Source organism: Pongo pygmaeus, chromosome 15 (assembly GCF_028885625.2).
Source record: "Pongo pygmaeus isolate AG05252 chromosome 15, NHGRI_mPonPyg2-v2.0_pri, whole genome shotgun sequence".
Taxonomy (NCBI): Eukaryota; Metazoa; Chordata; class Mammalia; order Primates; family Hominidae; genus Pongo; species Pongo pygmaeus.
In genome coordinates, this window is record NC_072388.2 from 54,937,689 (window position 1) to 54,963,402 (window position 25,714).

General features: G+C 37.7%; 1 protein-coding gene across 1 annotated transcript in view; it reads left to right on the plus strand.

The window, feature by feature from the left end:
* Window positions 1-25,714, plus strand: part of PELI2 (pellino E3 ubiquitin protein ligase family member 2) — a 184,888-nt gene that overhangs the window by 149,832 nt on the left and 9,342 nt on the right. The window contains exons 3-5 of the mRNA XM_054447807.2: window positions 13,358-13,459; window positions 22,128-22,325; window positions 23,966-24,154. Coding sequence (XP_054303782.1) covers window positions 13,358-13,459; window positions 22,128-22,325; window positions 23,966-24,154 — 489 coding nt within the window. The remainder of the gene's footprint in view (window positions 1-13,357; window positions 13,460-22,127; window positions 22,326-23,965; window positions 24,155-25,714) is intronic.

A 25,714-nucleotide genomic window follows, 5' to 3' on the forward strand; every position in this document is an offset into this window, starting at 1 on the left:
TGAGTTTGACTCTAGAAACTTTTTAAAAAATCTGCATGGCAAAAAAACCCACAACACTTTAAAGTCAAAACACAAATGAGTGGGAAGATTTGCAACTCATATCACAGACAATGGAAACCTTTTTTAATATATAAAGAGCGCCTGTGTCAATAAGAGACAAGCAACCCAAAAAATAATGAGCAAAGGGTATAAGCTGTTCATAGTAAATAAGAAAAGAGATAACTCTTAAGCATTCTTAAAAGCCTTATTCATAATAGTAGAAATGCTAATTAAAAGCACTGTGAGATTACTCTTTTCACATATCAGAAGGTAAAGATACCTGCCATTTTACACTTTACTCCCTATAGTGGTGAGAGTGGGGAAAACATACTCTCATATACTTTTGGTGAGAATGCAAATTGGTATAACTTCTGTGAAAAGTAGTTTGACAATAACTATCAATATCAGAAGTGGACATACCATGTACCATTTGATCGAACAATTTTGTTTCTAGGAATTTGTCCCATAGATATATTTCCCTATATGCAAAACGAATACCTGCATATTTATTGCAGTACTGCTTGTAAAATAAAATGTAAATAATTTAATGCCTGCTAAAAAAAGATGCATTAAATAAACCATGCTGCATCTATACATTAAAAAGAATGAGACAGCACTGTAACTACATTATATAGACAATTCTATAAGTTTATTGTATTAAAGAAGCAGGGAACAGAACATTTTATGCAGTATGCTGTCATTTCTGATGTGTATACTATGCTAGTATAGGCATAGACTTTTCTCTGGAAGGATATATAAGAAACTAGTAGTAGTGGCTTTCTTAGTGATAGAAGATTGGAATTGGAAGGGAGATACTATTCACTGGTAACATTTAGTAACTTGTGTACATATTACCTTATTTAAAATATCTTTTGCTGTACAAATCAGTCAAGAACCCGAGGGACCCCATAAAATTAAGTGTTATAGAGATTATGAATGTTATAGTAATCAAAATAATTGGCTAATAGTAATTATGTGTTGTGTACTGTCCTTTGGGTACTTTGCAAACATCATGTGAGTTTTTGCAGCAAAACCCTTCAAGGTAGTTGTACTTTTCAGATTAAGAAGTAGATTCAGGGTATGGCCTAAGAATGCACAGCTAATAAGGAGCCTTTTAAGAAGTTCAGTTTAATGATGCTTGAGGAGTAACATCCAGATATATCCAGGCTTTGAGAAAAACATTTGTGAATGGCATTGTGTGGCGGCAGGTACTTCCAAGGAAAGACATTCATTATTTTACTCAAAATTTTGTATATTATGGTTGTAATTTGCGTGTTTCTAGCAGGCTCAACCTCTTGAAAATACCAACTGCCAAAATATATTTTGCTTTTTGAGAATAAATATTTTCATGGTTCTGTATAACTAAAATGTGGCCTTATTGATCTGGTTTTAGTCCATAAAGAAAATGAGATTCTTCAGCAGATGGACAAATTTTAAATTTAGGCCAGGTCTTAAAAAAATTCAAGTAAAATGAGGGAAAAATTTGAATCTTCCCGTTTTTGTTTACATCTTTTAAATGGGGACTTTTGCTTCTATCACTATAAATAATCAATAGGATGTTGTATTTTGTTTTCTTTGGAGCTTATCCTTGTAAGTTTCAATCTTTGTATTCCTCAGTTACTCAAGGGATCATTTTGACAGCTGATAAACTGGCTTACATATTAAAACAATTACATGGTAAGTCATTGGGTATCTTAGTATAAAATCGATTTATGTCAGATTCAATTTATAGCATTTGGAAGTTTGCCTGCTCATGCCAATAAACTAGGACTTGCATTTACTACTGACTCACTATAACACACAATATATTGTGGATGCCTATGTACTTTTTCTCTAGTGCTCTTTAGAAGCAAGTTATGTACCTTGTTTTAACTAGTAAGTGCATTTTTGAAAGAGCAATAGGCAAATCGAATTATTGAACAAGAAATTTTGCTTTTTCAACTTAGTCATTTGCAGGATGCTTTATTTTTACTTATGATTCATTTTTGTTAGGTTTACTTGTTCAAAGGTTTGCTTCCCATGGTGAGTAGCTCATATATATGTCAGTACTTAAATGTTTAGAGAAGTAAATGTAGGCTGTCACAGCAGGTGATTCATATGCATCCTTTAAAGCGTTATCTGTTGACTAGATAGATATCGCCTTATAAAATTTACCAACTCCTGTTCTTACGTGAGACTACAGTTAGATTTTCTCTGTCTCTTAGTCTTAATATGTACAATAAGAAATCCTATCATTATTTTAATTTTTACTATAGCACTTGGCATTTCACAAGAATGTTGCACCTTCATTTCTTCCCCTGCGGCATTTTGCTCACATCTGGAAACATAAAATGTTCAAAAGCAAATGCAATGCTGTTTTAAAGAATGGGGTTGTTCAGGGTCACTTTCTCCATCTCTTATCAGGTGAGTATGGCCCTCCCTAGCTTTCTCTAGGTGACCATGGGTGGTCCTTACTGCAGGATCAGTCCCTGAAGTGACCAGCAATTATGATGCCTGCTGTGTGTGTGTGTTGAGATGGGTGTGATTTCAGAGCATTGCCTCACACTGTGGTATGTGACGCTTTCAGGTCCGCACCCCTACTGCATCGTCTCATGCTTTGTAGGGAGCTGCTACACTGAGTCAGTGTTGGGAGGTGCCGTCAGAGTCTGCATTAAAGTGTGTGCTTTCAAAACTGAGACGAAAAGGCAGAAGAACTTTGAAAGTCCTGATTGGCTTTCATTTATGGTAACTAGTGTACAGTGCGTGATTGGTAATGTGAACATGTCTATATAGATAGATGACTGAGTCACAGCATTCCTATGTGGGAAAGCTACACTTTGCCCCTATTTTCCAAAAGATGTGAGACAAATAAAGCAATAAAAAGAATTGATTGGGTTGGGTGCAATGGCTCACACCCGTAGTCCCAGCACTTTAGGAGGCCAAGGCAGACAGATTGCGTGAGCCTAGGAGTTCGAAACCAGCCTGGCCAACATGGAGAAAACCCATCTCTACAAAAAAATAGAAAAAATTAGCTGGGTGTGGTGGTGTGCACCTGTGGTCCCAGCTACTCGAGAGGCTAAGGCAGGAGAATTGCTTGAGCCTGGGAGATAGAGGCTGCAATGAGCTGTGACCGTGCCACTGTACTCCAAGGTGACAGAGTGAGACCCTGTCTCAAAAAAGAAAAAAAAATAGATTGCACATTAGGTTGACTTAATACGTTCCAAAACACAATGAAAAAAATCCATACAAACTTCAATATGAACCTTTCACTTGTTTAGCAATTTGTCATAAACTGGGTAGATATAGTAGCTGAAACTCAGTTCTTAGACAGCAATGACCTTTCTGGGGACAAGGCCAGCACTTGTAGAGGTGACAAAACTGAGGCCAGAGCACTTACGTAACTTGCCCGGAGTCCTACAGCCAGCCCGTGTTGGATTGGAGATTCAGCCCAATCTGTACTATTAGCGAAACAGTACACTGCTGGAATTGAAGGCTGGTTTAAAAAGACTGGAGTTCTTACCCTCAAGGAGCTTTTCATCTGATTGGAAGTAGTAGGATTCCTGGGAACAGGTGTCCACAAAGCATGTGAATGTCACCTGCCCAACTCTGGCTGCAGCCTTTGGTGTTCATGTTTTCCCAACTGTATTCAAGTCAGATCATCTTCTGAAACTGGTACTACCAACCAGATCTAGCTTCTTTGTACTTCAGAGTGACCCCAAATTAGAAACAGGCTCTCCTCACATATTCTTACTTTCTCTGGTGTCCGTGCTTGCTGATAGATTGAGCGTGCCTGCCCCAGCCCTGTCCAGCACTCTTGTGTGCCATAGATTCCATACCAGGGTTTATCGAATAGCTCAGTAAACCAGTCCAGGATGGGCTCAGGAGTGGCCCAGGGCCGAGTTCAAAGCTATTGCCTCTAACAAATAGGCCTATGATTTTGATTTACTAGAAAATGCTGTTGATTCTGATGAAATCCAAGTTAGCACTTTGTGACTTTCTTATCGTGGCCATGGTTCAGGCGCTTGTTTGAAATATGGTTCCTTGAAAAGATAGAATATTTTAAAGAGTGTGTTTCATGCAACATAAATTGTGAATTCCTTTAGCCACCTCCTCTCTTTAGGAATAGTACTCATACATATTTTAAACATAAATTGACAAAGATGGCAGAGACCTCATCTTCCCTGTAGCAAATTGAACCAGACTGATTGAGGATTTATTGCCTAATTATACTTGTCAGCCTGACATAGAAAAATATGTTTGTCATACCAGGATTATCTCTAATTAATACAGTCAATATCTAGCATACACTTACAGCTAAACAGAATAGTGGGTTCCAAAGTATATGTTATGAACTGCAGGGAACTGCTCTAAATACAAGTTCATATTTGAAGGGAGAAAATACCATGTTTTATATACATCATTTCCTCTTCTTTATATCCAGTGAAATCAGTGCTACTGACATTGACTCCCTTTATTGAGGAATTATAAAGGTAGTAGTTGAAAGATCAGAGAGGTTGTGGTTGGTGAGTAGCTGAACTCAGATTCAAACCTAGTCCAGTGTGTTGTTTTTTCAGCATCAGAGTCCACTAGCCAAGTTGATCTCTGCAGTATCTACATGTGGTTATTCCATTTTTCTAAAGTACATGTAAAGTTTGAGCTCAGCAGAATAAAACCAGGTAGTCATATTGAGAGAGCCAGTTTGATATAAATGTTTCTTCTGCCCGATGTTTAAGTATTTGCTGGATTATCAGTGGCTGTTGCAGTGAGGTGATGCAATTTTAGATGCAGTTAGTATCATGCCTCACTGGATAATTAGTACATGCCCATATATGTTTGATACCCTCTAGTCCTCACCCTGCTCTGCCCCCACATCACAGTGTGCACAGTGCTCGAGATGGTAAAATCATTCAGCAGTTATTTCCAGGCTGCCGCACGCTCGCTGTAAACTCATTCATTTGCTCATAAATGTGCAGCTTTCTGCCATAAACATAAATATCAGAAGTTGTTTCTGAACAACAAAGGTTCAACTCATTGGCCCTACTCAGACCTACCCCCAAACAGTTTTATTATTTTGTTTTCCCATACCAATTAAAATGTTTCTACAGCAATACACCTTGTCATAGAAAGCTTGTATTTCATAACCAGAGCCACTGTGAGAGGTCACTGTAGTTATTTTTCCAATTTCATTTGGCCCTTTCTGTAGTAGTCATTTTGTAGAGTTATTTATTTAGATTTTATGATGGACTGAAATATTGAATTACCAATTAGATTTAACAGTTAAAGTGGCTGAAAATAAATTTGCCTAAAACACACATCATCATTGGCAGGGGAGCCGATACTTAGTCTATGATGCCGTATTAAATAGTGCCATGTTGTGGCCATCATTCAGAAGGCTGTTGAGAACACAAGCATACGTTTCTTGGTAGAACCTGGAAGACAAAGAGGTCACTAGCTGTCCCAATAGAGCGTTCAGGACGTTTCCTAGCCCTGCTCCCATTGGGCAGGCTGTTAGAGAACCTCTGACTTCTTCACAGATAGCAGATCGCGTGAGCCCAGGCAGAGTGAGGAGATGCGTGCTCAGCCCAGAGCACATCCAGCGCCAGGGACTCTTTCTTCCCAGGCATTTTGCTGGGACCTGAAAGGCAAGTGCAGTGAGCAGCCTCAGAGAGGAGCACCACATTCAGATATGTGGTGCAGAGCTCTTCAGAGCAGCTTGGTATCTAGAAAAGGTTGCTTCAGCATATAAGCCACACCAGGTCTCTGGCCCTCTATTTTTGAGAGGCAGAAACAACCCTAATTATATCTACACACAAAGAAGACTATGCAGAGTGTGCTCATTTCAAAAACATTCATTTGATTTAGCCAGACTATTGTGTGGCCCAGGAACAATAACTGCAGTTCTATAATAGTCAACTTCCGGGATGTCTAGACAAGAGGAGTATTAAACTCCTGAGTCATTTGGTACTAAGAAAGACTTCATAATAGAAAAATTAGGTGTCCTTTGAAGAAAAAGAATTTCATTTTATTTGAAATGCAGATGCGAGCATGCACATGTATGTGCGTGCATGCGTACACACATGCATGCATACTGCATTCCCTTAAATGAGGCAGACTCTAGTAAGGCATACCTCTTGGTATACAAAGGCAGACCTAGTAAGGCATACCTCTTTGGTATACATCATACATGTAGTTTGCAAAGCGGCTTCATAGTTTCTAACATACATGGTGATTTTCTTCTTCTGCCTTCCTAGTGTCCCCTCTATTCTTGCTCTAAATGTATTAAGGACTACAAAAATGTCCATGTGACACACTTGGTGGCCTTTGTCTTCTCTGGCAATACTTTGAATGATTCACAGATACTTTTTGTAGTCTATAATCATTTTAAATATTAATACAAAATTTTCTTCACATCTCAGTCTTCTAGCCAGAGATTATCACAATAAAAATGCATATTGGCTTTAAACACAAACAACCTCTTAACATACATTCAGGAGCACATAACACTTCCATTAGAAACATAGACCCTGCTCTGTGTAGAGACACTGCTGCCTGCCATGGTAGACACACCTATCCCGTTCTCTTGGGTGTAGGTAAGACATACACACAGATAACCGTAGTGTCTTGGGTGATGAGTCACGTAAGATTTTTTAAAAAGTGCTCTGGTACCAGTAGGCCTTGTAAGCTCATTGTTTCAGTTGTCTTTTGTTGTGTGGAAAACTACCACAGAATTTAGTGACTTCACAAAAATCATTCTGTTTTATTCATTATTTTGTGGTTCAGGAATCTGGGAAGGGCGCCGCTGAGTAGTCAGTCTCTGGTCCACATCTGGGGCAGCTGGAGCTGGAGGATCCACTCTCACGGAGGCTTCTCCATGCACATGTCTGTATCTTGGTGCTCCCAGGCCTCCCTATCCCCATGTGGCATTTCATTCTCCAGGCCCTCTCCCTGTGGCTTTGGCTTCTTGGAGCCTAGTGGCATGTGCATAGTCAGGCTTCTTGCCCACAGCTGGGAACCCCCAGAGCAGCAAATGGAAGCTGCAAGCCTTTCCTGACCTAGTATCAGAAGTCCCATGTGTCACATCCATGGCATTCTCTTGGTCATTGAGCAAGCTACTGAAGCCAGCCCAGCTGCCAGATGATATATGAAGAGTGCACAAAAGCATCTTCAGGACAGAAAGTTAAGGGCTGCAAAAAAGCTGATTATAAAATTCCTTTGAGGAATAAATCAGTTTTGTAGCTACTGGTTGCCCAACAACTACTTTGTATTTGAGGAGAAAAAGTGAAATGTTACACATTGTTTTGTATTTGATTTTTGCCTTAATACAGTGAAATCAGCCCAGCTTTGACTCCCTATTGGATTAATTATGGTGGTAATAATGCTAACTGTTTGTGAACAACAGTGGCAAGAGAGGGCTCAGGGGTGACATGAAGCTTTTAAGTGTGAGTGACTGTTGTGCTATTGACTGAAATAGGAAACCCAGAAGGAGAAAATGTTTGAAACAAACCATATAATGTTGCTATACACTGCAAGTGACAAAATGCCTAACCAAAAGCAGCCTAAAACCCTGATTTTTATTCCAGAAGTCTGGGGACAGGTAGTTCCATGTTTGATTCAGCATCTCAAAGATGTCAGGGCTCTGAGCCAACTTCTGTGAGAGTCTTTTGACCTTCCTCTCACCTTGCAAGGTGGTCTACTTCAGCTCCAAACATGTCATATTTTAGTGACAAAGAAGGGAAGGAGTCTCTCTCAGTGTCTCTCATCCCCAGGAGCTCCACACCAGATGTCTCCTAAGTCCCACTGGCCGAGAGTGGATACATTTCCATGCGCTAGCCTCAGAGGAGAGTGGGAGAGCTAGCATTGATGTCGTCAGGCTTTTTCGCAGGAAGCCAGCTCAGCCAGCAGGGAGAAGGACATTAGGTAGGCAACCAACGGTGTCTGCCACAGTGATAAATCCCATTTTCTGTCTCCACACAGTTGATAAAGGCTCACTTAGCAGCCTTATAGAGCTTGAATTAAATGGGCTAAATCATAACTATAATAAACTAATATTTTCTGGATACGTGTTAGTTTCTCTATTGGCTTTCATTTTGTGGTTGAGAGCTACCACTGCTTCTTAACAAATAAAAGATTTAATTATTTCCCTCATACTTTAAAATTTGGATGAAAATTCTTTGGCTGCCATTAAATCATGTTACCCATTGTTTATCCTGCAACATTGCCTTCTGTTATCATTACATATTATATAAGTGCCTTTACGTGTGTATATGAGTTTATAAGAGGAAGAAAATTCTCTAGACATATGAACCATGTTTGTTTTAGAGTCTGGAGACTCACAGAATTCCCTGACATTAGTTTTGAGGTGTAAGTTGAAGCAGGACAGCCAGTTCTAACTGTTCTCATCCCTGAATGGCAAAGGCTGGCAGAGCTGAGCCTGTGACACAAGCAGCATAGCAGTAAGAAAATACATATCCTCAGCTGAGAAGAAAATACCTTGACTCACATCTGGTCTGGGCATCTGGGATTGCAAAGTAAGGCTTAATTTCTTCAGCTGGATAAAGCTGAAATTCTTTAATCTGTTTATCTGTGATTGCCCAGTTATATTTTAACCTAGTAACATTTATACTGTAATAAAGTTTTTATAGACTCAAAACGTTTGAGCTGAGAGTGTCACTACTGGTACCTTTGCTAGTGAGAAGTAGGGAAGGTGAGGGGAAGACCTGAAGAAAGAAACTCTAAATCTCATCTTGTATCTGTAGCAGTTGATTCATTCATTCATTCATTCATTCCATTCATTTGACATTCATTGAATGCCTGCCACACTCTTGATGCTGGGGTGGAAAAATAAATAAGACTGAACATGCGTTCGAGGCACATGCAGTGTTATGAGAACAGAGTTGGCGACCTGCCTTCTCATCACAGCTGCCCAATAGAGAAGTGAATATAGGAAATCATTATTGTCTACACCAGCAGTCCCCAACCATTTTGGCACCAGGGACCAGTTTTGTGAAAAACAATTTCTCCACAGACCGGGGAGGCACATGGTTTTGGGATGATTCAAGCACGTTACATTTGTTGTGTACTGTATTTCTATTATTATTACATTGTAATATATAACTAAATAATTATACAATTCACCATAATGTAGAATCAGTAGGAGCCCTGAGTTTTTTTTCCAGCAACTAGAGAGTCCCATCTGGGGATGATGGGAGACAGTAACAGATCATCAGGCATTAGATTCTCATAAGGAGCGCACAATCTAGATCCCTCACATGCGCAGTTCACAATAGGGTTCACACTCCTATGAGAACTTAATGCCGCTGCTGATCTGACAGGAGGAGCTCAGGTGGCAATGATAGCAATGGGGAGCAGCTGTAAATACAGATGAAACTTCGCTTGCTCTCCCACCACTCACCTCCTGCTGTGTGCCCTGGTTCCTAACAGGCCACAGACTGATAGCAGCCTGTGGCCCAGGGGTTGGGGACCCCTGGTGTACACAGCAAGCTGCTTGAGCTGGTTTTCTTTACGATGTTAAAGAGCTTTCTAAATTTGTGTTGATGTAGTAAGGTCACAGCATTATGTTACAGTAATTGTGTTTGAACTAAGTTATAGTGAATGCCAAGAAAAGGCCCTACCTGCTCTCCTTTCTGATATTTTGGAAATAGATTCCAAAACAACTTAGGGCCCTGGAGAAACTTTTATTTCCAAAATACTGGAAATGTTTGGCTCAAGTCAGTGAATCTGTCATTTACTAGAAACTCTATTTCTGAAAGTCATATTTTAAATGTTAAAAAATATTGTTGAACAATTGATACTTCTAACAAAAAGTTCAATGCCGTATGTACTTGCAGACTTTTCCAAAAGACATGACCCAAGAAGGAAAGTGAAAATTTATCTCAGGCTTAAACTCTTCTTTAACTTCCCCCAATCACCTAAATCTGACTCTATTTTAGACTTATAATACATGGAAACAAGGTCATGTGAGCCCTAATTCGTGTAATTGAAGGAAGTCCACACTTCCTCATTTATTGACGATGATCCTTATGGTGGCCTTAGGCGCCCTGGTTTTTACTGCCACCAAATCCCAGTCCTGGCTTCAGTCTCATCTTTTCAGGCCAGCCCAACCCACGTTTCTGCTTTCCATAGGTACAGCCTGTTGGACCCCAGGGCACCAGTACTCCGGGCCTTTGTAGGGGCAGCACTCTTCTCTTGGCTTAGCATTACCAGAGGGAAATCCTTGCCAGAACTGGAAGTGACTTCGAGGTGACTATCATGCTAGTTCCGAAGTTCCTCAGCCACCCATGCTGCAGGGTGTGCCTCACCTGCTGCCCTGGAGCCACTCCCCACCTTCATGGGATTTGTTTCTGCCTGCAGTCTCTTTTCCCACTTTCCTACCTTCCCCAGATTCCAAGGCCTCCAAATCACAGCCCTTGGCTAGTAGTTTTTTAATCTAAAAGACACAGAAAAGGCGTTTTCCTAACCTAAAAGCACTCCCCTTTCCTAACCCTGGCCATTTGCCTTAAGCAACGTACAAAAATGGCAGAAGTCTGATATCATACATTTTCTTTAAATGGGCTCAACATTCAAGGCATCCTACATCAGTGTTTTCTTTCCGTTTTGGGCGCTTGGGTAAGACTCCCCTTTGCTGTGGGCAGTTTCCAGGTAATGTGATGCTTTCGCTGTAAATACCCTTTTTCATGTGCTACATAGTTTTTTAGTTTGGGTCACAAGAATATTTTTATAATGAAACACCTTACAATAATTTGTGTCCAATAACAACTTGCAGCCTATAAAATGGCTGTTTCTGGTGTTTTCTAAAGTGGCGAGGAAGTGTCTCTAGGGCAGAAATCTCCAAACCCCAAGGTAGTGGTCTGTGGCCTGTTTGGAACTGGGCCGCACAGCAGGAGGTGAGCAGCAGGTGAACAAGGGAAGCTTCATCTGTATTTACAGCCGCTCCCCATTGCTTGCATTATGGGTTGAACTCTGTCTTCTGCCAGATCAGTGGTGGCATTAGATTGTCATAGGAGCACAAACCCTATTGTGAACTGTGTGTGTGAGGGATCTAGTTTGCGTGTTCCTAATGAGAATCTAATGCCTGATGATCCGTCAGTGTCTCCATCACCCTCAGATGGGACCATCTAGTTGCAGGAAAACAAGCTCAGGGCTCCCACTGATGCTACATTATGGTGAGTTGTATAATTATTTACATATTACAATGTAATAATAGAAATAAAGTATACAATGAATGTAATGTGCTTGAATCATCCCCAAACCATCCCCCCCATCCAGTCCATGGAAAAATTATCTTCCACAAAACCAGTCCCTGGTGCAAAAAGGTTGGAGACCACTACTCTAAAGCACCCTGTCCACGGCTGTGCTAGGCCTCAGGTGACCAGAGTGAGTCTTCATGAGACAATGACTTCCCAGCGAATTTGGGAGAAATACTTAAATGTTAAAACTAGCAAATGTGTTAGGGAATAAAAAACAAAATTTATAATTTAAGGTAAGCTGTTTTAAGGATGAGAAACTCCATTTGAGGGCTGCTCCGCAGATATCTCCAGGTTCAGGTAACCCTTCCAATTCAGGCAAATGGAGTGGAAGTTTGAGAAACACCATACTTAAGCAGGTGCCATTGTACAAAAATGTATAACCTTTAAAAGTATTTCCCATTATTGTACTTGTTAACTCCTTGTTTTACAGATCATGTGTACACTATAGACATTTTATGCAATATGTATATGCCTTGAAAGTTGTGTTGATATATTTGTAAATTGAATCTATTTAAAATGCAATAGATACTTTATAGGAAACCCAAAATAACTTATTTTATAATCACCTCCTGATTGTTAGTTTTATAAGTTTGAGTTTAATAAATTATTTTTCTTAAAGTAGGTTTTTTCACTGACTGTTAAGATAAACATCTACTTTTTACAAATTGTTTTTCAGTTTTATTGAGGTATAATTGACAAAAATTGTATATATTGAAGGTGTACAACATGATGATTTGATATATATATACACATTGTGAAATGATTACCACAAAAGTTAATTAACACAAAGATTACATCCACTTAAATTGAAAATAGTTCTTTATAAATTTGGCTTTCAAAAACAGTCACTGTCAGTGAATTTATCTGACTCAAATCAGTGAAAATTAAGATGATGTCTGTTAGTAGTGTTGAGTACTTTAAGAAGTATTTTTTAGATTCCTGACCATGTTAAAGAAGTATTATCTTAATGAAGCACATAAAATAAAACATCAGCTCAATCATGAAATTCCTCAGGGCAGATTATTAAATAACCATGAGATTAACCAGGCTAACTTCAAAGTTGAATTGGAATGTTTTACTGTTTATTGCTGTAAGGAATTACATTAGTCAAATATAAATGTTTAGTACATTTTCATTAACATGCTGTGTGTGTCCAGTTTCTTCTAGTTGCTTTCTTGGTCTTCATACGGTATCCTCATTCAATAATTGTGTAATAGAAAAGCTTATTAAAATTTTGTTATACTTAATGTAAAAGATTAAAAATGAAGATAAGTTAAAGTAGAATGAATAGAATATAATTGAAATAATTTGGAGTCCACTTTATATCGATTTATTTGTTAATTTAGAAACATTAAAAGTATGTGACCACAACTTTTTGTTCAAACATATCACTGTGGACAAAATAAGAATGATATCGTATTATTCCTAGGCTATTTGAAAAAGAATATTAGCTTTTTCTAGCCTAAAATTTGAAAAAAATAAAATTGCTAGTTACCTTATTTATTAATAAATATCTGAGATAACTAGTTGCTTATACAAGATTTAAGTGAGATGTAGAACAGAATACAAATATGGTTATCATTGGCTAGGATGGTGTATTATTATATTGAAATCTTAATTAGAACATTGACAGATTTACCAGTGATTCTTTTATTATGCTGATAATCTCTATCACCAGGAAAAATAATAATATGTGATTTATCTGTTGTGTGAAATCTTAAAATTTGAAATAAATGACTATATTAGTCTAAAAATTCTGTTACTGAGTTTAGGTAATATGGAGAAAGTGTGTGTTTTTCTAAGTGATTGAATCAAGTCTTGCAAACTGGTAAATAAACTTTGATTTAAGTAAAATACTGTTCACTTTAAGACAGAATATTTGATAAAACCAGAATTGTGACTCTTGGCTTGTCCATGATTGAGGGAATAGAACATAGGGAAAAACCCTGACTGTGTGGAAAATGCTGGCTTGTGCTGGGCTTTGCTGGTAGAGTGGTGGCTCATAACTACAGGCAGAATTGTTAAGTTGTTGAAATGTAATTTTAATGGATTTTCTTAAATTTTATTATTAGGCTATCAGCTGCAAAGGTCAACACAGTATATCCTACACTTTGTCAAGGAATCAGACTGTGGTGGTGGAGTACACACATGATAAAGATACGGATATGTTTCAGGTAATATTTTTCTTTTTTAATAGAAATTTTAGCACATTTTCCTTTAATTCTCTATTTTTTATATGTAATCAGATCTTCCAGCCCAGTGTCCAGGGGGAAAGAGTTGAAGATAATATAAAAATTATTCCTGTTTGGTTGTTGAAAGATTAAGAAAAAAACTTAATTCTTTAATTGTAGAAGGAAATTATAAAGGCTACATTCTCAGACCTCAGTGCAATAAAAATAGACATTAATTAAGCAAGAGTAAAATTTTTAAAAGCTAACCACTTTTAAAAGCCAACATTTTCAGAATACTTTCTAAGTAACATTTGAATGAAAGGGACATCCAAACTATGTTTATAGGTCTTTTGAGAAATAACTGTGGGAATATCATGTAGCAAAACTGACAAGATGAGGCCATCATCTTACTCGGAAGAAAATGCCTTACGTGCTTTCATTATTAAGAGGAAGGAAAGAGAGAGAAAGAAAGAAAATCAAGGGACTAAACATTTATCTCAAAAGTTCTTTTTTGATAAAGGACAGCAATTAAGAAAGTACAGGATGGGTTTAGGCATAGTTTTAGTGGTATATAATACAAAGTCTAGAAGTACATCAAAAGAAAGCAGAAGGAAGGAAAAAAACATTCGTCAGTTAATGAATTTAAAAAGAAGAGAATTAATGAATATATTCCAGATTTAGTACTTTAAAACAACAAACAATTAAAATTTAGACTAATAACAGAAAAAAGCAAGCATAAGTTGGAATTGATGAGGCTTTGCATTTCCATATGGAGAGTTAAATTATTACATAAATGGTGTCGAAACAAATATAAAAAGAGTATGATAGACACTAACATCATACTCTGCTAAAGTAAATTCTAGAGAATAAACATTTAAATATAAAACTGAAGGAACAAAAAGTTCTAGAAAAAAACTTAGGAGAATTCATATTCTTGGAATAGGGAAGGATCAATAGTAAATGAAGAAATAGATTTACCCTACGCATTTTCACTTCTTTTTAAATGTCACAAAAATTAGAAGTCGAACTAGAGATAATTAGGGCAACAAATCAAGTAGACAAAGGATTGATACCTACTATATGGTTATCACTTTTCCCATGCTTTCAAAAATGGACAAAGAACAAAACATATAATTCTCAGAAGAAGAAATATAAATGGCCAATAAATATATTAAATAATTTTTAAAATACCAAATGAATTAATAATAAAATACTCTTTATTACCTATTAATTGGAAAATATTAAATAATACAGCACTGTAAAGCATTGTATGAAATTGGTCCCCCTGGTGGGACTGTGAATTGGTGCAACATTTCTATAGGGCAACATTGCAGTACTGCCATGAATTTCAGCGCTCAGACCAATTGACCCAGTAATTCTAACTTTAGTCATTTTTATACATAAATAATTAAGGACTGTGAACAAAGATTTAACCAAAAAGTTGTTCATTGTAGTGTTGTATATACTAGTAAAAAACTAAAAATAAACCTACACTTCCAGGAGTAGGTAAGAATGATTTACAGTATGGTGCATTTAAATGCAAAATATCATGCAGCCATTACATGATTATTAAATGGGAAATACAATAAAATAAGTGAAAAAAGGCATATGTCCACTTCATGCTTTATTTTTATATGCACACACATAAACATAGGTATGGAAGAGAGATGGGACTAGAAAGAAATGCCCCAGCTCTTTTTCCATTTTCTATAACATTGTGAAGTGCAGGCCTAATCTGGATCACCTAATTCAGTACTTTTTATTGAGAAAGAAAGAACATTTTATGTGGTTTTTAAATGTATTTGTAGTAGTCCTGAACTTCAGCACCTCAGACTGATAATAAGAGCCAAAGGCAAATTACAAATTGGGGAAATATTTACAATTTGTATCACAAAAGGTTAATGTCACAAATATACAAGGTACTGCTGGAAATCTCTTTTTTAAAATACCTACAATCAGATAGACAAATGAGCAAAGGATTTCACAGACAGTTCACCAAAAAAGGAAACTAAGTAACTCTTAAAAATAAGAAAATATGCTCAACCTCATCTACAAAAAGAAAAATGTGAATTAAAACCACATAGAGATACCACTTTTCACTTGTCAGATTGGCAGAAATCCAAAAGGTTTTGTCAAAGATGTGGGGAAAACAGACGCTATCCTACATTCTATAAATTGGTATAGCATTTATGGGGTAGCAATTTGAAAATAGCTATGAAAAATACAAAATGTTTACATAGTTTGACTCAGCTCTTCTCTTTATAAAGTTCTTCTTTCTAGAGACTTACCCCAGAGATATCCTTACCTACATGCAAAATGCCATTTGTACAGAGTTATTGCTCAAAGCATTGCTTAATAGGAAAAGATTGGAAACAACCTAAATGTTCTTCAGTAGTGGACCAGTTCAATAAATTTGGGTACAGCTATACAGTGGAGCCCTCCAAGGGTATAAAACAGAACAAAGAAAAACTGTATGTATAGCCACAGAAAGAGCTCCAAACATATTAAATTAGTTAAATATTAATATTATTGAGTATATTGAGTCATAATGGTAATATATATTCAATTAATTTAAAATATTACTAAATAAAATGTTATTAATATGAAATATTACAGTATTAAATGTTAATTTAATATTGTAAAATGGTTTAAATAATGCTTATATGCATTAAAAAATCTCCAAAATGATTAACAAGACATGAATGTAGCAGTTGCCTTTGTGGGGAAGGGGACTGAACAGGTGGTATACAGGAAGATATTTTACACTTCTCGATTTTTGGAACTATGCATATGTATTAGATATTTAAAAAGCTAAATAATCTTAGATAAAATATATAGTGATACTTATAAAAATAGTTATTAAAGTGCCAGTTTGAACTCAAAAATAAGATTTATCATGTTTGGGCAAAATACTAACTGTGGTTTTACTCTCCATGCCATTCCATTGTATAATCTTATAAATGTCTTCTTATTCTGTTAAGGAAAATATCTTCCTACATAAGTATATGCATATTCTTCCCTGTTGATATTTTTATGGAACTTTATTATTATATATTTTTAATACTCATTAAAATTATTTTCAATTTATGTTTTTCTTAACTACTTATAGTAGCAGTGAAGATTTTAAAGATTTTTTTTACAGAAAGAGAATTCTTAATACTAAAAAAGTGAATAAAGCCTATTTCACAATTGTCGGTGATACTTTTTTACCATTTAAATTCAAAAACTACTGTGATGATACCTGTTATAGGTAAGTCAGGTACTCTCAAAGTGGGAGACATTAAATTCCTTTAAGAAGAATCTTGTTTCTTCGGAATTTTTCAGTTTCATAGATATTCTTTAGTGACATATGTGTCACATAGTGTATTCCGTACTGTTGAACAGTCACATTTGACTCACATGCTCACTTTCTTCCCTCTCATCTCTGCAGAATGAATTAAAGATTTAGTTGGACTTTTTCAGCTTTCTGTTACTAACTTCTAAGTACTTTATGCATACTTCCTATTTTGTCATACAGAATATCAAAAGACTCAAGTTTTAATAAAATTCATAATTTTTAACTGCAGATTCACAGCAATGAAAAATACAATGACTGTTAATACAGTTTGGTGCCACTGCTTTCAATCATGCCAAAGCACCAGCAGCTTTACCCACCATTGTTCTAGCACCATCAATGTAGAGACCAGCACAGTGGAAAAGGCAGTTAACATCTTTGTATTATTATGAAGGTAATTTTGGCCTCATGTACCTAGACCCCATGGCAGGGTCTCAGGGACCCTCTGGGGTTCATGAACCACATTCTGAGAATACCGATTTGTACCAACCTCTTAATTTGAAAGCTGAGAAATCTGGGTCTTTGAAAGGAAAAGTAATGTAAACTAAGGCCAGAAGAGGCATTGGGGGCAGAGCTAAGATTTAGGTCACTGAGCTCTTCATTCTCTGAATAGTACCAGCTCAGCCTCTTTAAATAAAGTATGGTAAGCCAAGTAAGAATTCACATGTTTCTTAAGGAAATATAACACATTACATTCACAGACTAACTGGACCTGTTAGAAGGATCTGTGGCAGATCATTTTAAGCAGAGAACTAAGCAACTCTCATAAGACCTTGAAAAGACAGGCTTGTTTCCATTTTTTCCTCCTTTTAACAAGTTTATATTTCCAAAGCCTACTACTGACAAAAATCACCGAGCAAAAAGCACTACAGCACTCATAGTTCTGAAGTATGGACCTCAGTGTGGAGAGTTTGTTCGTTTTAGTGATTCCCATTAAAATGATTTCTAGGGTTCATTGAGTATTTAAAGGCAGAATATCAGAAAGAACCAAGAAAGGGCTTTATGCTGCATTTCCCACTGTTGGAGTCAGTTAGTAGACTCAGAACTCAGAAATATTATTGCCTGAGGAGAAAAATCAAAGCTAGATCTGAATTGAAGGTATGAGAAAGTGTTAGTTAATATAATCAGAGTAAGATCTTGGTCATTATTTTCTGGAGTAGGCGTAAATAAGGAAAGAAAGAAAAGTCTAACAAGAAAGTGAAACATAAAAGAGAAAATAGTTCATGGAAGGAATTAGAGGGGTGCATTGTCTTTACAATGTCCCTAGAGTAAAGTGCGGTGCCAAGTGCCTTCTGACCTTAGGGGCCAGGAGACTGACTGGGTCCTGCAGCCAGTGTTCAGGAGTCCTTTCTCTCAGATTTCACAGTTTCACAGGCTTCGAACGTGGTGCTACAAGGCCTAACATTTTTGGGTTTTGGTTTTTTTGTTTGGTTTGGTTTGGTTTGGTTTGGTTTTCAATTTAGGTGATTTACTGTGGTTTTAGATGATAACATTTAAGTAGTATCTATTAAGTTAAGAGGAAAATGTTAAAGAATATCTACATTTTCTAGTAGGTATTTCTACAACCATTGTACATGAGCATGCATGTGCAGGTATGTGTGTATCTCATAGGATTCAGCCTCCCTGTCATAATCTTCCAATTATTAGTTTCACCTCTTGACCATCTGCTGTGTCAGAAACTCCTTTGGTGACTGGGGAGAGATAACTAAGACTCTCCTGTCAAGGAGCCTACATCTGGAGGAGGCAAACCACAAATAAGCAAACCCTCTGGGCAGAGGAAACAGTGAGTACAAAGGCTCCAAGTCAAGATCACAGTGGAGAAGGACAGCAATGAACTCAGATGGACTTGGAAGGGCAGGTAGAGGCTGAGACAGGTAGGACCTTCAGGCAGGTTGAGTTTGAGATTTATTCTAGGAATTTTGGGAAGCTGTTGGAGGATTTTAAGCAGGAGAGAGGTATAATCTGATTTATGTTTTTGTACGATTTCTCAAACTACTCTATGGAAAAGAATCTAGGTGGCAAGTATGAAAACAGGGAGACCAGTTTGGAGGCTAAGGTGATAGAACCCAAGTAAGAGATAATGGTAACCAGAACCAAAATGGGAAAAGTAGAGGGATTGAGATGTGTTTGGAGGTACAGCTGACAGTGTTTACACAGGGCTAATGTGGACATGGAGGAAACTGAAGAATCAGGTTATTCTTGGGTTTTGACTTTTTGCTTGAGCAAATTGGATGTCAGTCAGTCATTGATATAGGGAAGCCCCAGGGTGAAGGGGGATCCAAGTTCTGTTTGGCATATATTACATTTGAGATATTTATCAAACACACAAGTGGAGGTTGGGTGTGCTGGTCTGAAGCTCAGGGGAGAGATTAAGACTTTCAGCTGATAGGTGGGATTTGGTGATACTATCTAGGGAGAGAACAGAAAGAAAAGGGAAAGGGGGACTATTTACCAACTGGCTTGAAAGTTTCATTATTTTAGTACCAGGTAGAGATGGACCGGGATATGCTGGCTCAGCGTAAGCCCTGGATTTAGCAATATATTGATTTTTGGAATCTTAGCATGAGTGGTTTCAGTAGAGTTGTGGGGAAGGAAGCTCAGTTGGAGTGGGTTGAAGAAGAAGGAAGCTAAAGATATGGGTGAGGAGATGGAGGAGATAACTAATGACAGGTTTTCCAAGAAGTCTTGCTGTTAAGTGAATCAGAGAAACAGGGCTGGAGCCTGGGGCTTGCTTGCAGGTGAAGGAAAGCGTTTTTAAAGGTGGGAGACTAGTCCAGAGCAGGGCTACTCAAACTGCACTCCCTCTGCCCAGCAGTGAAATGTTTGTTAAAATACAGAATGAGATAAGCATACAAGTTGAGAGGAAACCTTTATGACAGTTTGGCATTGCGGAAACATCCAAGCAGATGATCATTTCTCAAGTACTCATTTTTATTGTATGTTTAAAAGGCATCAGTGATGGGTTAAAATTTAAAACAACAACAGCAACAATACTGGTCCTTTAACCACAGAGTTTGAGAAGCTCCAGAATGTGTGTGAAAGCTGATGGCATGATCCAGTATAAAAGGAGAAATTGGTGACTCAGGAAAGAGAGGAGATAATATTAGGAGCAAAATCCTTGGGAAAGGGAGAATATTGGAATACCAAGTGTCAATGGAAAGATTGCTTTTAGATGGGAGCAACAATATTTCATCCTTATCCCAGGAGGGAAGTCAGAAAATAAAGTGATTGATGCAGGGAGATGGGAGGAATTGGTTGAGGGAGGTGAGAAAAAGGGGAGGCCCTTCTAGATGCTCTGATACCATCTTACCTGTCCTGGCTTCAGCTGACATCCAGGCAAACCCAAACTTTTCTTATATATGTAAAATTTAACATACTGAATGGAGCAAAGTTCTCACTGTAGCTAGTTATATGACTACCGGCATTCTGTGAATATCACATGAAATTCAGAAGCACCCTGGCTTGCGTGCTATATGAATATCAGATGAAATTCAAAAGCATCTTGGCTTGTGTGCATGACTGCCTTTAAAATAATGTAGTGTTGATCCAGTAGTCAAAAGAAAGGGCAGGCTGCCAAGTTTTCCACATTGAGTGATTTTTCAGCAGGAAAGTGACTTAGTTTTGTTTTTTTTGTTGTTGTTGTTTTGTTTTCCTGGAAAAAGCAACATGAGGCTTGTGTCATAAAGTATAAAATTTTACCAGCACTCTAGAGGTTAGATTTAAGTGGAAGCGAACTGATAAATCATGTGTATGACCAATCAAGATAAGTGTCATGACTTAAAATCATTGATCCTAGCAGGCTGTTCCAGTTAGAATAAAATTTCCTCTTTTTACAGTCAATTTCAATTACTTCATCAAGACATTAATTTAATACATTTGGATGAACTCAGAATGTGGCCCTTCTAGAAAAGAGTAATTTCTGTACACAAGAAGGAACAGTTATGAAACATTCAAACCAGCAGAGTGGTTTTGGCTTTGAACTTATAACAGAGCTTGAAAAGTCATTGCCCTCTTCCATGGAGACGGACAAATCTTGTGACAGTGACTGTCGCTATGAGGCTCCAGGTTTGGTGAGATGACTGGGAAATTCTAGAATTTATCACTTTTAGGAGTATCATTTTACTCCTAAACTTCATTGGAATAGAGGCTCAGGACAGGTTTATGCCTAAGTTTGAAGTTGGCTTTGTTTTCACCTTTATACTTTTCTCTATTTGTTAAATATTTTGCAATAAGTCTTCATTACTTTTCTAATTTTCTTGTTTAAAAATGTTTAACAAAATTAAAGCAGTCTGAATCAGTAGAGTTTCCAAGTTACCCAGTTTTTAAATGAATCTAGCGGAGAGGAGATTTTGCAACTTTAGAAAGCTGAATTATATGATTTTATAATACATCTAATTTAGATTTTACATTGCATTTTTTAACAAGTTACGTGTTTTCAAAACCTGAAATGCATATATCTAGGCAATATGCATCTGTTCAAATTGCTAAGTTTCAATGAAACCAGCAGTTTAGTTCATTCCAGGCACATTTCATTAGGACAAGAAATTAAGGGTTATAAAAAAACAAAAGAAAATAGATGTCTGTGGTCTGTTGGTTTTAGAGAGAGAGTCTGTGCATGAGAACGTATATATGAGATTTACAAAAGAAATGTAATATTGTTCCAGGAAGCAAGCTGAGCTAAGTGATACAAGATTTTTTTTCTACTTTCTTCATTTGGATGTGAAGAATGTATTACATTGCCTAGTTTGTAGATAGAACTTTGAGACCAGAATAAAAATGCCTTGGAAATTGACTTTTGGGAACTTTATGTGCATACATCACAGGCCTCTGCATTCCTCCCACTGGCAACTTCAGAATCAGAATTACAGTTGTTGGGAGAGAACATTAATCCAAGAGATAAAATCTGATGAGTGGCCAAAGATCTGCTCCTGTCCTCTTAATTGAGCTTTTTCTCAATACTTAAAATCTCATGAACTAGTGAGTGGCATAAAGTGAGTTAAGCAAGATGAATAAGTTCTAGAGAGTTGCTGTGCACCACTCTGCCTGTAGTCAACAATGACTGCATTATGTGCTCAAATATTTCAGAGGATACATCTCATATTATATTCTTACCACAATACAATAAGATTAAAAATAGGTATCTCTAATATTTGGTTACCCTAATATCTTCCCTAGTTAAATAGGAAAAGGAGCACGAATGAAAATCTTGCATTAAATTCTAACCCTCAGAACAAGGATAGTGAATATTAAAGGAATCCTGAATGCTTTTTCCATGTGAATAAAATATGGCACCGTGCTATTTTCCAAGTGAATCACGAGTACATTTGATTTATTTAGGTGGGCAGATCAACAGAAAGCCCTATCGACTTCGTTGTCACAGACACGATTTCTGGCAGCCAGAACACGGACGAAGCCCAGATCACACAGAGCACCATATCCAGGTTCGCCTGCAGGATCGTGTGTGACAGGAATGAGCCTTACACAGCACGGATATTCGCCGCCGGATTTGACTCTTCCAAAAACATATTTCTTGGAGTAAGTACTGTCAAGAAGTACATGATTTCTAGAAAAATGCTTGTGATTATGATATGGAACATTTAATTGGAGCAAAAAAAAAATATTGGCTTTGTATGTTGCCTCTGGTGAGATTTTGAGATTTTAGTTTTCAGGTGGCCAGTTTGAGAAACTTGTTATTAAAAATCTGAACATTAGTAAGCATTACTTGTTATTCATTATATTTTTTATATTGTGATATTTACAGTAAGTACTTTTTTTAAAGTATGCCTATAACATTGTCCATAATGTATTTACGGCAACGAAGAGGTTTATTTCAGAGAGAAAAATAAATGGGCCAAATTTAGATCATTAGGGCTTAGAGGAAAATGTTAGTGATTCACTCATTCAAAAATGTTTTATGAGTGTTTGCTATGTTCCATACTGGGTGTTTTAGATATGGGATTACAGAGAACAACACAGACTTGAATCCCTGCCCTTATAGGGTTTCCTTGTAAATGAACCCCAGAAGTTTTAGTGAATATCCAGGTTTAACATAGTTTCCTTTTGAATTAGGATATTTTTGCAGGAAAAAAAGAACCCACTCAAAATGGTCTAAAATCAATGAAAATGTACTATTCCCACATAAGAAGTGCCGATGAAGGCCAGCTCCAGGGTTGGTGGTTCAGTGGTTCTGTGACATCCAGGGCACCGGGTTCTCTCTGTCTTGCCTTCTGCCTCCCGTGGTGCAGCAGCCTCTTCCTGGGAGGTCTTCTTGTGGGTGAGAGCTGGCTCCTGCACTTCCAGATGTCTCCTGCCACATGACAACTTCCAGCCAGAGAAGAGGGTGGCAGAAGCACTGTTTCTTCCTTGCCTCTTCTTAGAGCACAGACACCTTTCTCGGAAGCCTCCCAGAAGATATCATGTGTCATCAGTCAGAGCCCAGTCATGTGCTGTGCCCACCTGTAAACCAGCTATTGGGAAGAGGGCTGGGAGTGTCATGTTGGGTTAATCAGGATTCCCTACCACCCCCCAACCTCCGCCCCAGCCACATGAACAGTAGCTGAGCTCTGTCACCAAGAAAGCTGAGGGGAAGAGCTGTGGCACAAGCACCCAAGAGTGTCTGTCCTGTTGTCATGTCAAGCTACATGTGCCATCTACCTTTGAGAATTTAAACAGTGATTGTTAGGAAAACATAATGACCCCAACTTGTTGGCTTAACATTTTTGGAATTTTCTGGCTTTAATAAAAAGTCTTTCTTTATGACTATCCTTTCTTCTCTATCCTGACAGTGAGTACATAGAAAGTACTTTTAGATAACAGGATAAGAGCATGGCATAAGTATAACTGAAAAGAGAAAACACCAGATTCCTGGAATCTCATGGGGTTGTGGGGAGGGTAAAAAGAATCTTAGAGGGAGAAGCCCAGGCATCCATTTTTTGCAAGTTCTTGAGAACTATAATATGTGTCCAGTGATAAGTCATTCATCCATTCAGCACTTCTTTTATATTGTCGAAATGATTGCATATGTCATCCTTGTGATTATTAGCTTTAAATAGAAACTGAAAATTCATCACCTTCCTCCCCTCTGCCTCTACGCAATGTATTAAAGAAATTCCAGAATCCTTTCCATTTCAACATCATCTTAACCTACTTTTTCTGTTCTGCTGTGTTCTCTCCAGGAAAAGGCAGCAAAGTGGAAAAACCCCGACGGCCACATGGATGGGCTCACTACTAATGGCGTCCTGGTGATGCATCCACGAGGGGGCTTCACCGAGGAGTCCCAGCCCGGGGTCTGGCGCGAGATCTCTGTCTGTGGAGATGTGTACACCTTGCGAGAAACCAGGTCGGCCCAGCAACGAGGAAAGCTGGTGAGTGTGCTTCACTCTGCAAGCGTGAAGTACCAAACTACTCAAGCCTAACTCGAAGGCTGTCATTTTCCTCCCCTGACGTTCAGAACCTTTGTGCAGGTCCAAGCGCCATGTACCATAACTCAGGAGAAGCAGAATGCCACAAGCCGCTGAAATCAAGAGGGAAATGGCCTTATCTCCTTCAGGCGTTCAACTTTTCCCGTAGTGGGAGTAAATTGTGTTTTGCTCCTTACCACCTGAAGAGCATTATCTTTTATTATATACCTCACCAGAAAAATCTACTTAAATTCACTTGAAGGAGAATAAACTTATTTTTAGTGTAAAACTTTATTGATTTGGAAAACGTTTGAGCAGTCCAAAAACAATTAGTAAAAATTATGCATTAAGGAATTATTTACTAGACTTTCTGAAAGTAAAAAATAAGTCAGCTGGTTTTCCCTTTGAATTCCTATATATTAAGGCAGAATTCTCTGTACTGTCCACCAAAATCATAGTTAACACCTTTTTACTTGAAATGATTTATATACTGCATTGACCTGGCATGTTAATATTTTCCTATAAATATCACCACTTATCCCCATGCCCTAAAGCAGTTTTTTTAAACCCATTCTTTCTTGGAGAATAATTATAATACCTTAAATGTAGAACTTTGGGTTTCTGATCTTGCCATAGCCATGTAGCACAGCCACTGATTTTTAGTAAGCTGTCCATTCCTGTACTTTTGCTTAATTTGCTAGGTAGAAGCTAGAACGAGAGAAAACAAATGTCTTTTTCTAGAAGCTAGAAAAGAAGGAGTTCTTCAAAACTCCCACAGAATAAAATCTATACGGAATAGAGGATTTGACCTAGCACTTGTCAGAGAGAAAGATCATCACCAAAAATGTCTAAGATGGAAAAAGAAGTTGGGGGCTGTTTCGCTAACCTCATTTGCTGTTCTCTACTGGATGTTTGTGTTTAGGGAATGGTTATTTTTATTTCTATTTTACACCATTTTTCAGCTAGAGGCACAGCTTATGTGTCTTACCGTGCATCATGGCTGAATAAATATGAGAAGCATTTTCTAAAAAAAGCAAATTCAATAAATTTTATATGAATGTTTTCAAGAAATTGTAAACAAAGATGGAAATGTGAAAGCAGTTTTTCTAAATAATCTTTTGTTTCTGATCACTGGCTAGTTTTATACAAAACTGACCTAGATTGGCCAAACTGGTTATTCATCATTATAACAACAAGAGTAAGAAGTCAGTAAATGATTGCTGGGTGCAGGCTCTGCGTTAAGATTTCCGACATCAGCTCACTTCATCTGCACAACAGCCCTCTTAGGGAAGTAGAGTCATCCCCATTTCATGGATGAGGAAGATGTGGCGTGAAGTTAAAGATTGCCCAGTGTCACAGAGTTAGCAGGTGGTAGCCGGTGGGATTCAAACTCAGGTCTCCCTGTTGGAGAGCCTGGACACCTAATACTACTCAGTACCATGTTGTGGGGAGCCAGGGATGGTTTCTACTCAGTACCATGTTGTGGGGAGCCAGGGATGATTTACACCTGAGCATTTGCCTCCC